The sequence below is a fragment of the Crocodylus porosus genome, unplaced genomic scaffold, assembly GCF_001723895.1.
Source record: "Crocodylus porosus isolate Cpor-Errol unplaced genomic scaffold, CroPor_comp1, whole genome shotgun sequence".
Classification (NCBI taxonomy): domain Eukaryota; kingdom Metazoa; phylum Chordata; order Crocodylia; family Crocodylidae; genus Crocodylus; species Crocodylus porosus.
In genome coordinates, this window is record NW_017728931.1 from 100,556,637 (window position 1) to 100,568,101 (window position 11,465).

An 11,465-nucleotide genomic window follows, 5' to 3' on the forward strand; every position below is an offset into this window, starting at 1 on the left:
GGACCTGAACCTGTTCAGCCTCTAAAAGAGAAGGCTGAGGGAGCATCTAGTGGCCTGTTTTAAACTAGTCAAGGGGGACCAGCAGGCATTGGGGGAGCCCCTGTTCCCCCGAGCACCGCCAGGAGTGACCAAGAATAATGGTCACAAGCTGGCAGAGGGTAGATTTAGGCTAGATATCAGGAGGCGCTATTTCCTGGTCAGGGCGGCTAGGATCTGGAACCAACTTCCAAGAGAAGTGGTGCAGGCTCCTACCTTTGGGGTTTTTAAGAGGAGGCTGGATGAACACCTTGCTGAGGTCATTTGACCCCAGTACTCTTTCCTGCCATGGCAGGGGGTTGGACTAGATGATCTACTCGGATCCCTTCCGACCCTAGAAATTATGAAACTATTAAACGACTTTGCATGGTTTCAAGGCCACAAATTTGGAAGGAGGGGGCATTATGTATTATAATGTAATTTATTGTATTCTTTTAAGTGTTTCCTTAATGGGACTGCTAGGAACCGTTGCTGTAATTACCTCGGATGGAAGGATGATAGTGGTGAGATGTTTCTTCTTTTCAAGATCATGTTGTCTCCTCAGAAGTCTTTAGCAATCTAACAGGCAGCACTTACGATGTAAATGTCAACAGTCAAACCCTGACAGTCTGCGCAGGACTGCCAAAAGCATGTGATATTAAGTGGGGTTGACAGTAACAGGAAGTGTACACCAGGTGGCAGCAAGTGAAGGAGTTCACAAGATGCAGCAAGTTATCGAGACCCATTTCTATTGTAGAGTTGCACGTTGTACTAGGGGCCACAAAACCTGTCTACTTCTATCTTATCATTTTATGAAGGGCTGTGCCCCGGCTCTAAATGTAGAGGGGCTGGGATTTATAGCCTACTGCTTTGGTGTATGTTACAGAAGTTCATGACAATACGTCTGACGCACATTTTCTTATCTAACATAAGATATGAAAGAAACACCACAAACACAATCTGTTAAAAGTTGAATAATGGTGAACTGAAAGTAAAAAAGGCTGTGTAACTGTGCTCGCAAGTTGATGTGGCTTCAGCCCCTCTGTTTCATCCTCCATCCCTCCTGTAATAAAAGCCTCAGTAATGGAGTTGAGTGTGATACAAACAAGAGTGATTGAATATAGTTTATTGGAAGAAATCCCTTTCATTATTGCAGTTGTGTGCTGTGCCTTATTACCTTTCTCCTTTTTGAATATTCTTTCACTTACTGAAGTAAATTTACCTTCATTAAAGGGACACCATCTTAAGATCACTGATCTACAGAAATACTTTGAGATGCTGTATAATTTTCTTTTATCATCTTTTAGATTGTTTTTTTATTCCTTTTTGATATGTGAGTGTTCCACATAAACAGGGAAGATTAATAATAAAGCAAAAATAGTGAAATCAGCTACGTAAAGTGCTGTCAAATGCACAACAAACTGAATTTTTCCTTTCATATTAGTCACTACAATATTAATTTAAATATTACAAAATAAATATATATGTTCTTAAAATAATGACCTTTAAGTTTCAGTCTCCAACTATACTTGCTTTTAAAATGTAACAGGAAACATCTAAATATAGCATCTATTCTCTAGACTCCCTGGCTACCTGGGTTATTCTGGAGAGCTTGTTTGAAGACGCTTACAATATTTTATTTTTGTGCACTTTACAGGGAACTCTCAAAGGTTTTGATCAAACCATTAACTTGATTTTGGATGAAAGTCATGAACGTGTATTCAGTTCTTCACAAGGAGTTGAACAAGTAGTGTTGGGTTTATACATTGTCAGAGGAGATAATGTGTAAGTACAGCTTATTTTTTTCTAAATCACTCCTCAGTTGAATGGTTTTAAGTGTAATGTAAGATGTCAAATTGGTAGCCCAAGACCACTTGGTTTTTCATCAAAGGCAAAACCTACTGCCTATCTAACCTATGTTAACTTTGACATAGAGCAGTAGTCTTTGCTGTGACTGTTGTGATCAAAATTGAAAATTAATAAGTATGAAAAACAAATTGTTTTTTAAGCATCAATTTATTCTATTTTTGTCATACAATAAAGATCTGGTTGGCTTTTAGAAATGTACACAGTCATCTCTGATGTCACCTTCAATAAAGTAGAAAAATGGGTAGTTACATTTAAAGTATGCTTGCAACTTACTGTAATATTTTTGTATTTACATGAACCTATTCATATTTGTCCAGGTTTCCTATTATGGTACAATTTAATTTTTTTTCTTACTTCTAGTGCTGTCATTGGTGAAATTGATGAGGAGACAGATTCAGCACTTGACCTTGGAAATATTCGTGCAGAACCTTTGAACTCAGTTGTACACTGAAGAGTGCACATGGTGCACAAGGACATTGTAAATCTTTGGCTGTACAGAACTATTTAAAGAACAGCATGAAGAATTTTTGTAATACAAGTTATTACAACTATGTAATAACTTGGTGTATGCTTTTTTATTATGAATGTTTTGTGGTTTGACATAAATTAAATTTTCTACATTTTGTGATAGTCATGAACTAATTTGGGGGAGTCATAATTAAGGATTGTATGTAAAGTACCAACATGAATACTGGCATTTCAGTCTTGTATGCAGGTTTGGCTCTTGCACTCTAAATAGAAACAAATAACTGCTCTTAAAGGTGATTCAAGTTATGTTTTATCCTAATCAATCATAACTGAGTATGGATTGCAAAACTATATATCATTTACCCTTTATGAACAAATGTCTTTTACAAATGGTAGCACTTTTTGGACAAATGCAGTTCCTATTACAGGAAGAGAAATTAAATTCAATTATTGGCATCTTGACTGCTACAGAAAAAATTCTTGAAGTAGTCCTTTGGTAGAAAACTCCTGTTTCAAGTTAATGAGACTTTATGTTCTAGTAATCACAAGCTTTTTTAAATCATTCCAGCAATGATGCACACAGCTTTAACACTGATATTTGAAAAATACGGAAGTGACAAAAGAAAGTATGTGCATCTGAATATGTCCACTAGAGGAACCAAAAGAAAGCAAAACATGTATTCAGGCGGAATTTCTTAGAGTGATAAATTATTGGGCCAACTGTATAGTTTGGTCAGAGCAAGACAAGATTTCAAATGCAAGATACTTCATTCGGGTGGAAAAAGACAAGTCCAGAATAAATTATTCCTTGCTTCTCCACTCCCCAATTCAATTGATCCATCCCTTTTGCACATTAAACTTTAGTGGGAAAAGAATGAATTGTGTGTCTGTGAAGCATTATAATAATGTATTCAGGACATCAAATTATCCTTCATATAAACTACTACTTTAAAATAGGAGGAATTTATATAGAAGTAAGTCAACTCATTAGAAAAGCATTTGGAAGTCCCCTTTTCCAAGTGGAAGAAATAAGATGTGTATATATAGAAAAATAAGGGTTCTGCATAAATATAGTGTCACCTTTTTCTAAACATTAGAATTAACTGAAGCAGAGGTGCTGAGTTCTTAAAATACAATGAGCACTCTTTGTCCGCTAAGGAGGCAGAACTACACAAAGAGTCTGGTATATAGTCCTGTGAAACCAATAGTTTTAGTGCCGGATGGTCATCTCAAAATACAAGTTCGGAAATGCTTAGTAGGACTTTGAACATTTTCATTCTGGAGTCAGTGGTTTAAATTCCGGTAAAAGGAATATTGCTCATTCAAGTTTACAGTAATATGGTTCTCAAGAACCGTACGCTATCCACCAGATTTTCTGGATTTCCTTTTTTTTTTTTTTTTTTTTTGCTTTGGGAAAAAAATCAAGGCTGTTTATTCTTAGCTGTAGGACTGAGTAAAACATCCGTGTGTTTACTTCATTGCAGTTTCCTGTCCTCTGTGTCTTTTTAAAAAAGCAGAGCAGACATTGTTGAAAGCCATTACTATGTGATAGTTCAGTAATAGCTTATGTAAAATGAATTGCTCAGCCTGACAAAACTCACAGTGAACAGAACTCTGCATAACAAGAAGCATTGCTTCCTGTGGGAATTTTGCTGACCATAGCAGCAGAGTCTGGACACTTAAAACACAGGAGTGAATTACATTCTGGTCAAAATAGAAATGAAGCAGGTGAACAAAGCAGTATCTTGAATCTCGGATTTTGTTGAATATATCATGGTAAATAAAAGACATGAGTCTTCTGTTTGCACATTAATAAACACACACACTGTCTTTCTTCAGCATTTCTACTTCAGATCCAGCAAATCCTTATTTAAAGAAACATGTTTTATGACTGACATGAAGAAGGGTATAGAAAACTAAGCAGATTATTTCGTCAATATATACCAAAATGAAAAAGCAGAAGTGGAAAAGCTGCCTGAATACTACCAGGTATACTGGAGAATATTTATGCCAGTAGAAAGATTATTTAGTGTTTTTCTTTGCTAAGTGGTTCAGGTCAGCAGCAACTGGTAATTAATATTATGGATGAGTTACAATTGAAAACAGATCATTGCAATTTAACATATGTAAAGGTGGGTGAGGAGGTGTGAAAACTTAATTAGCATTGACTGTTGGATGATATGCAATTATATGCTGAAATGCATTGATTTGCATGGATACAGGTTGTAGCTATGTTGGTCTACAGGCAAAAGCAATCAGAACTCTTGATAAAGGTGATATCTTTTATTAGACCAACTAGATAGTTGCAAAAAATAATCTTTATTTGCAAGCTTTCCGGCACAGGAGTGTGCAAAGTTTGTAAAATTTCTCCTGGGTAGAATTCATATTTCTCAGGAGAGCTGAAAGGTGGTGTAAGATTTCCTGGTTGGAAAAGTTTATTTTATGCAAGCATAATTCAACATCCTGCTTGCCATCACAACTTTGAGGTAAATAGACTGCTTCAACTTTTATCAGCCTAATTTGCATAAAATTAACTTTTCTCATTAATCTGAAGCATTGTCTATCCATGAAAATGTGGATCAGATCTGGATCAGCTTGACCAGCACTGTGAGAACAGTTGCCAGGGTGGAAAGTTTTGTGTGGACCGCTGCCTCTGGCTGAATTTCATACAGGAGGATCTGGATTAACTCAGATGTGCTGAGGGATTGAAGTAAATGCCTGAACACTTTACAACATTTTAACAGAGTGCTGGGGTTTAAGCACATTCACATTTTAAACCTAGGAGGAAAAGCAAGGTGCTGGTGCTAGCCTTTAAAAACTACAGAAGTTGCATGGGTCAGTTAGCTTCTCAGACCTATGCACAGGAAGTAGGAAGAAAGGTGCCTGTCTCTGGAAACACTGGCTATTTTACATGAAACTCATTCTATAAAAATACTAGTTGATGCTGATCCCCAGTTGTCATACCACATGGACTTAAGGAGCGGAGAGCTTTGTAATCCTCTTCTATGAGTCATCCAGCTCCAAGAAAACAGGATTATAAGTCTAATATACGTATAATATCTAAGAGGCAGCTAACATATGTGTATTGGCTTTAATGGCAGGGTATGAACCTACTTTTATGATCTGTGGCTCATCCAGATAGCTTAACATATAATTATGAACCAGAATCCTTTGTGCAAACATTTGCTAGAGGTGGTGCAGGATACACAGAGTTAATAGGTGCAATGAACTGTTTTGAGAATAGACACATATTGGCACACTTTGTTTTTCAGCTTAACCTAAGAAAGGTACCATTTTCAGAGCAGGTTGAGCTATCAAACAGTTGTTAATAGGTAGCAATTCCAGAGCATTCAGCCTTGAGGATGTATTTTTCATTGGTGCACAAGAAAAGGATGAACTTCTGGAAGCCATGGGTTGAGTAGTTTTGTTACCCTCATGGCAGCACTAGATACAAATTCCCCATTGCCAAGGCTAGTGCTAAAGCTGATTTTTAACTCTTCTGTTCCAGCAACCAGTGTCTGGAATTTTCACCTCTCTCTGCCAACAAGCAATAAAAAGGCAATAGCATTGTTTTTTTAAGCCAATATTACTTTTTACAACAGGCAATTTATATATAAATGTAGCATGACAAATGTGGCTATAGGTAAGAGGGACAGAGATGGGGGTAAGGAAAGAGGAGGAAGTCGGTTGGGAATTGACTCTGGGTATGCATATAAGCCTAATTTAGATTCTCTACGTAAAGTGCCACTGAAGCGGTAACAGTTGTAGAGTTCTGGAATCAATTATTAGCAGATGCCTGCAAACCTCAGAAGTCAGGACTGACTGGTCTAACTACTATCACTACAGCAGCCCTACTTGAATGAGCTTTAATTGATCCCTCAAGTCAAATTCTGTGGATGAATAACAACGAGGGAGCATCCTTGTTCTTTGGACAAAATGCAGTGCAGTATTTTGAATAAGGCAAAAATGGATAGCTTTTTAAAAATGCCTGACTATGTGGAATTTCCCTTCAAATAGAAAAATATTGCCCACCCTACTTGATTGCTAGATAGTTTTAGATACCTGCCTGCTCCTCTACCCTGCCCTCCCATTTCCCGTGGTTTTCAAGCTGTTAGGTATTCAAGAGTTAGCTAGTACTACTCAGGGCTTTGCTCAGTAAATTCGAAGTAACTTGAACCAGGAAAAGGACTTTTCACTTACCTTCTTTCACAACATGTGCTCATTAACAAAATTACTTGTTCCCTTGCCAAGGTGATGCTTGCTTTCTCCTGATGAGACCTTGAGAGGTCACAAGACTTCTGAGAGCTATGAGGGCTTCTTTTCTCAAGGGGAATCTTTATGTTCCTGCTCAAGATCCCAGTGTCAAAGTTGGGGCTTTGGAATAAGCCTATAGGTTGATCGTACTTAAAATCTATGCTTTAGCAACACAAGGGGCAGCAGCAGGGCATAACTTATCCTCTCAGGCAGTTGACATTATGTTTGACAGTAGCTCCTTGTCCTGGTTCAATACTAGCCAGTCTTCTCTACTGCTGTGGTGAGAAGCAGAAGGACTTTATACTGGAGTAGCTAGAGGGCTATGGCCTTAGTAGTCTAGTAATTCTTCCCTTTACAAGGGTGAGAGAAGAACTAGATACTGAAGCAAAGGCATCACTACACAAAAACCAATTCTTTAATGAGAATTAAAGTTTTAAAACAGGCTGGGAAAAGCTGAACTGCCAACAGCCTAGTGCTAGGGACATAATCTGGTAGCCTGGCCTTAATACTCGTGCCTAGAGCAAGAATGCTGTACTTCTGCTGAATTCTACAAGTGAGACATATTACATGTTAATGATAACACCTAAAAAGCAGGTGCTGTGCAGTAAAATAGACAAACTCCTTTGTTTTCTTGTAATTTGTATTATAAGGAAATTGTAATGATTAACAATCCCCTAATACATTCATAATGTGCTTTATTTCTCATTTCCTTCTGCTAATGTCTGTTGGGATTGCCATTTCCACAATTTTCAGACATTCCTTGCACACATACTGGCTTTCAAAAGAAAAAGGCGTTCTCATAAGTAAAATGTATTTGTATTTAATTTATATCTGCAGAAGGATGGTCTGTGCCAGTTAGAGTTCAGGTCATGGTAGACATTAGAATTGGGTCTATTAAGGACCCGCTTGTCTCAGAACTAGGCTTCATTAAAAAAAAAAAAAAATCTTCCTAAGACATGGTTACAAAGAAAACCTCAAGATGTGAACTAAGCATAAGTGTATGCAGCACCATCTGCCTCTATATGAAGAGATCCTGATTATTAGATCCGAGAAGTATGACCTGCACCATTCCTTTCAGAAACTGGACTTCTGTGACCAGTAAGTTGGCAGTTTCCCCAAGACACCATGGAAGTCAGCATTTCTGCTGTAGTATTTATCAGTCTGCTGTGGCCAGGCACCTGTCATTGTTTTCTTTTACCTGCCCTGCTGTGACCTATCTGCAGCTGCCTCTTGTTAACTGCATTACATTGCAGAAGTCCATGTAAATAGGCAGCTAGGTCTGGAGGGAGAGCACTGTAGACTAGCTTGCCAAGAGAGAAAGACAGTAGTAGAAGCAGAAGCTGAAGCCTAGGAATTGGTATGGAAAGAAATGAAACAAGCTACAGGCATCTCCTTTCTATGCATGTGAAAGAAGGGAAGAGGCTCTGAGCTTGGATGCCCAAATTATATCCTGGATGCCAATACAAAGACAGCATAGCAAAATACCCTCTAGTCTAAACTAATCATAGCTGAAAATTATACCAAAGTTTGACACTAAATATTATTTACAAAGGGCCAGATCTGTGTCTGTTTTTGTGAATGTGGAACCAGGAACAATTCATGTTGGTACACAGTAAGTTATGATTGCTGTGAAATTTAGAAATTGATACTAAGACATTTTTGTCTCATTGGGTTACAAAAAACCTCTTAGTGTTGTAACAGATAGCCTTTAGGGTGCCTAGTTTCACAACAGGAACATTTTGATAAGACATGAACAGCAGGTTTGTGGTGGTGTTTTTGGTTTTGGTTCTTTGGGTTTTTTTTTTTTTTTTTACTGTTGCATTTTTTCCTGCAAATATGGTACATGTTTACTTTAATGAGAGCTGCTTAATATACAAACACCAGAACTGTCCAAACAACAGACTTCCCAGTTCATGAGAACTCCGTTTGTTAAGGAATTATTTTTTCTTATTTGGACCAAAACCAAGATTTTTTTATTTGAAAAATGTCTTAGAAGCACTGAAACATGCCATCTCTAAAATAAAAAATGGTTCCCAGCCTGCAAAGTTCATTAAACAGATGGATATGCTTCTTAGAAACCTGAAAGACCAACTCCATGAAAGCAAGCTGTAGAGCTCTGGTTTGGTTTCCCATGCCAGTCATAGACCTTGGAATGCCTGCTGTGAAAAAGTCCTCCTGGTGGATATGCCTTAGCACCGTGGACCACCAGGTAGGATGCTCCAGGGTTGAGGACTTGAAATTTCCCGTATCCCTGGCTCTGGGGTAGGTGCAAGAACTTCAGACCTAGAAAACACTGTTTCTGGTCCTGGAGCAGTCTGTGAGAGATCTCACATAGTACCATGGAAATCTTGTCTTGGAATCCACAAGTTAGTTGACTCTAAGATGTTATGAATGAAATGTTAAGGCTGAATGAACCAGGGTTTTTTAATGAAAATTTATTTCAGAAAATTCCAACCAGTTCTTTGAAAAAAAATCAGGTCACTTGTTTAGGAACATGCATTTTTTGGAAGTCTTTGCTGGGGTCTCTTGAACTAGCAGATAATGATCCAGATTGTGAGATGAAGTAAATCCGTGCAGTTGAAATGGTCAATGGGGCCATTCTAATTTATACCAGCTGAAGATAAGTCCTAAGATTTCCTTAATATATTATGCATGAGGGTTCAGAAACCAACCTGTTCAGGATGATTGGGAACTTGAGTTACTAGAACAAGAATGGGGTCACTCTACATTGTGCTTATAACAGCCAGAATGGAAGGCACCAGAAAATGAGAAGTATGAAGTTAACCAGCATCAGACTGAAGAAGAGAGAGAAAGAAGGCAAAGTACTACATGTGAGATCTGCTGTAGGGGAGAAGGGGGAACACACAGGAAGGGTAAAGAAGGAAAAGGATACACAGACACACAAAGATGAAAAAAAAATGAAGTCTAGAAAAGAAACGAGATGAAACTAAATCAAGAGATACATATTTTATTTTAAAATTTATTAAATAGAAAGTTGTAATTTTTTTACAACTTAATACAGTACACCAATTATACAAAACTGCTTTATTCCTTAAAAAGGGGTGGAGGTACATGGCAGCACATGTTTTCATCATGGTACAGTTCTTGGACTTTTAAGTGGAGGGCAAGACATTTGAGTCCTACTCATCTCTGTTCCAGAACATTAGTGACTTTTAAAAAGACATGTAATAGTTTAAATATTTGATTTCTGCAATAGCATATGATTCTCTGAAAAAAGGAAAGCTGTCTGGGTGACTGAAGCAGGGATTCTAGTAAGACTGTGGTTAACCAGATTCATATCTGAGGGGTTGGTCTATGGTACACATTTTTGCCAGCAGAAGTCAAGTTCTGCTGGTAAAACTGAGTGAATCCACACTTCCAGCTCCCCTGCTGTGGCAGAATATTTGTTCTGAGCTGATTCTTGCAGACCACAGGAATGCATGCTGTGGTCTGCAAGTGACAGAAGGTTCTTTCTGTTATTACAGGGAAGCTGCCAGAAAGGGCATGTAGTTGTGCCCATGCTCTCTATTGGGAGATACGGCCTCCTTAACAGATTGTGCCTCCCAGGATACACTACATGCTTTGCCAGCAGCTGCTGCTGTAGTGAAGCCAGGCAGAGCCTGTAAGCCAAGTGAGGGAGGACATGATTTGATAGCTTTCCTGCGCTGGTGGCTGTGGGGGTAGAAGGCTTGTGATACAGACAAGCCCAGGATATCATCTGATTTTAGTAATAATGAAAAACCTTGCTTATCTTATTGCATCAGCTTTGGAACCTGGAGATAAGCACAACACAGTATCTTTTAATTACTCTATTCATCTATAGAAAAGAGAGGTAAACGTGAAATAATGGTGATCAGAATTCCTTGGGTAGCAGTATTATTTAATTAAAAATTCACTGTGTTATACTGACAAATTCATGTACTGTATACAACTTACACTACACAATTCTCAGCACTATTCCAGATGTATAGAATTTTAGAACTTAAATAGTAACTGGAATAGACGTGACAGCAATGCAAATTGTTCAATTCTCTATCTCTAATATAGGTAAAACTTCTATGAATTCTTAGGAGTTTTCCTGTGGCAGGACTGCAGAACAGGGACAAAATAGGACAAAACTCAGTACATGTGTTGTTACAACTCATACAAATAATGTATTACATAGCAAAAGGGTAGAGATTTACCATAAAGTGGATGTGTCTTCACGTGTACTTTATTGAGCATTAAACTAAACTAACACACAGTAAAGCATCACTATCTACATGTGCACAGCAATTACTGCGCATTAGATTAATTTAAAGTGCCATTTACAGGTACTAACAAGTGGCACTTTAAACCAGTGCGCCTCAACACACATGTAGACAGTGACATCAGGCACAGTTTGCACCCGGCCAGCCACATCAGCAGAGGGCCAGCCTCCTGTCTGGTGCTGAGCCACGTGGCTCAGCAACTTTTCCAGTCACGTGGCATGGGCAGCTCTTCAGATGCTTGATGCTGGCCCCAGGACCCCTGGACTGACCCCCAGGACCTCTGCCAGCTGCTGCATGCCCTGGGCACTGTGCCTCACAGCTGCGGGAACATGCCAGGTGATGCAGGCCTCCCAGACCCTGGCTCTGCCTCCCAGGGTCCCTGGCAGCTTCTGTGTGCCCTCTGGGCACTGTGCCCCACTACAGAGGGCATGAGCCAGGTGCTGCAACCGGTATTCCAGCTCTAACCCCTGGGATTCCTGCCAGCCCGAGACTGCCTCTCAGGTACTATGCCCCACCCCAGCAGGCACGTGTTACCTGATGCCAGCACCCATGCCCAAGCCTGACCCCATGAGGCTGCCCCCCATGCCCCCTGCCAGACTGGGGCTGCCC

General features: G+C 39.1%; 1 protein-coding gene across 1 annotated transcript in view; it reads left to right on the top strand.

The window, feature by feature from the left end:
• The window catches only part of LSM8 (LSM8 homolog, U6 small nuclear RNA associated), a 6,625-nt gene extending 3,954 nt beyond the window's left edge, over positions 1 to 2,671 (top strand). Inside the window, exons 2-4 of the mRNA XM_019543427.1 lie at positions 499 to 539; positions 1,673 to 1,800; positions 2,245 to 2,671. Of these exons, the coding sequence (XP_019398972.1) occupies positions 499 to 539; positions 1,673 to 1,800; positions 2,245 to 2,335 (260 nt within the window). The 3' untranslated portion in view covers positions 2,336 to 2,671. The remainder of the gene's footprint in view (positions 1 to 498; positions 540 to 1,672; positions 1,801 to 2,244) is intronic.
• The last annotated feature ends 8,794 nt before the right edge of the window (positions 2,672 to 11,465 follow it).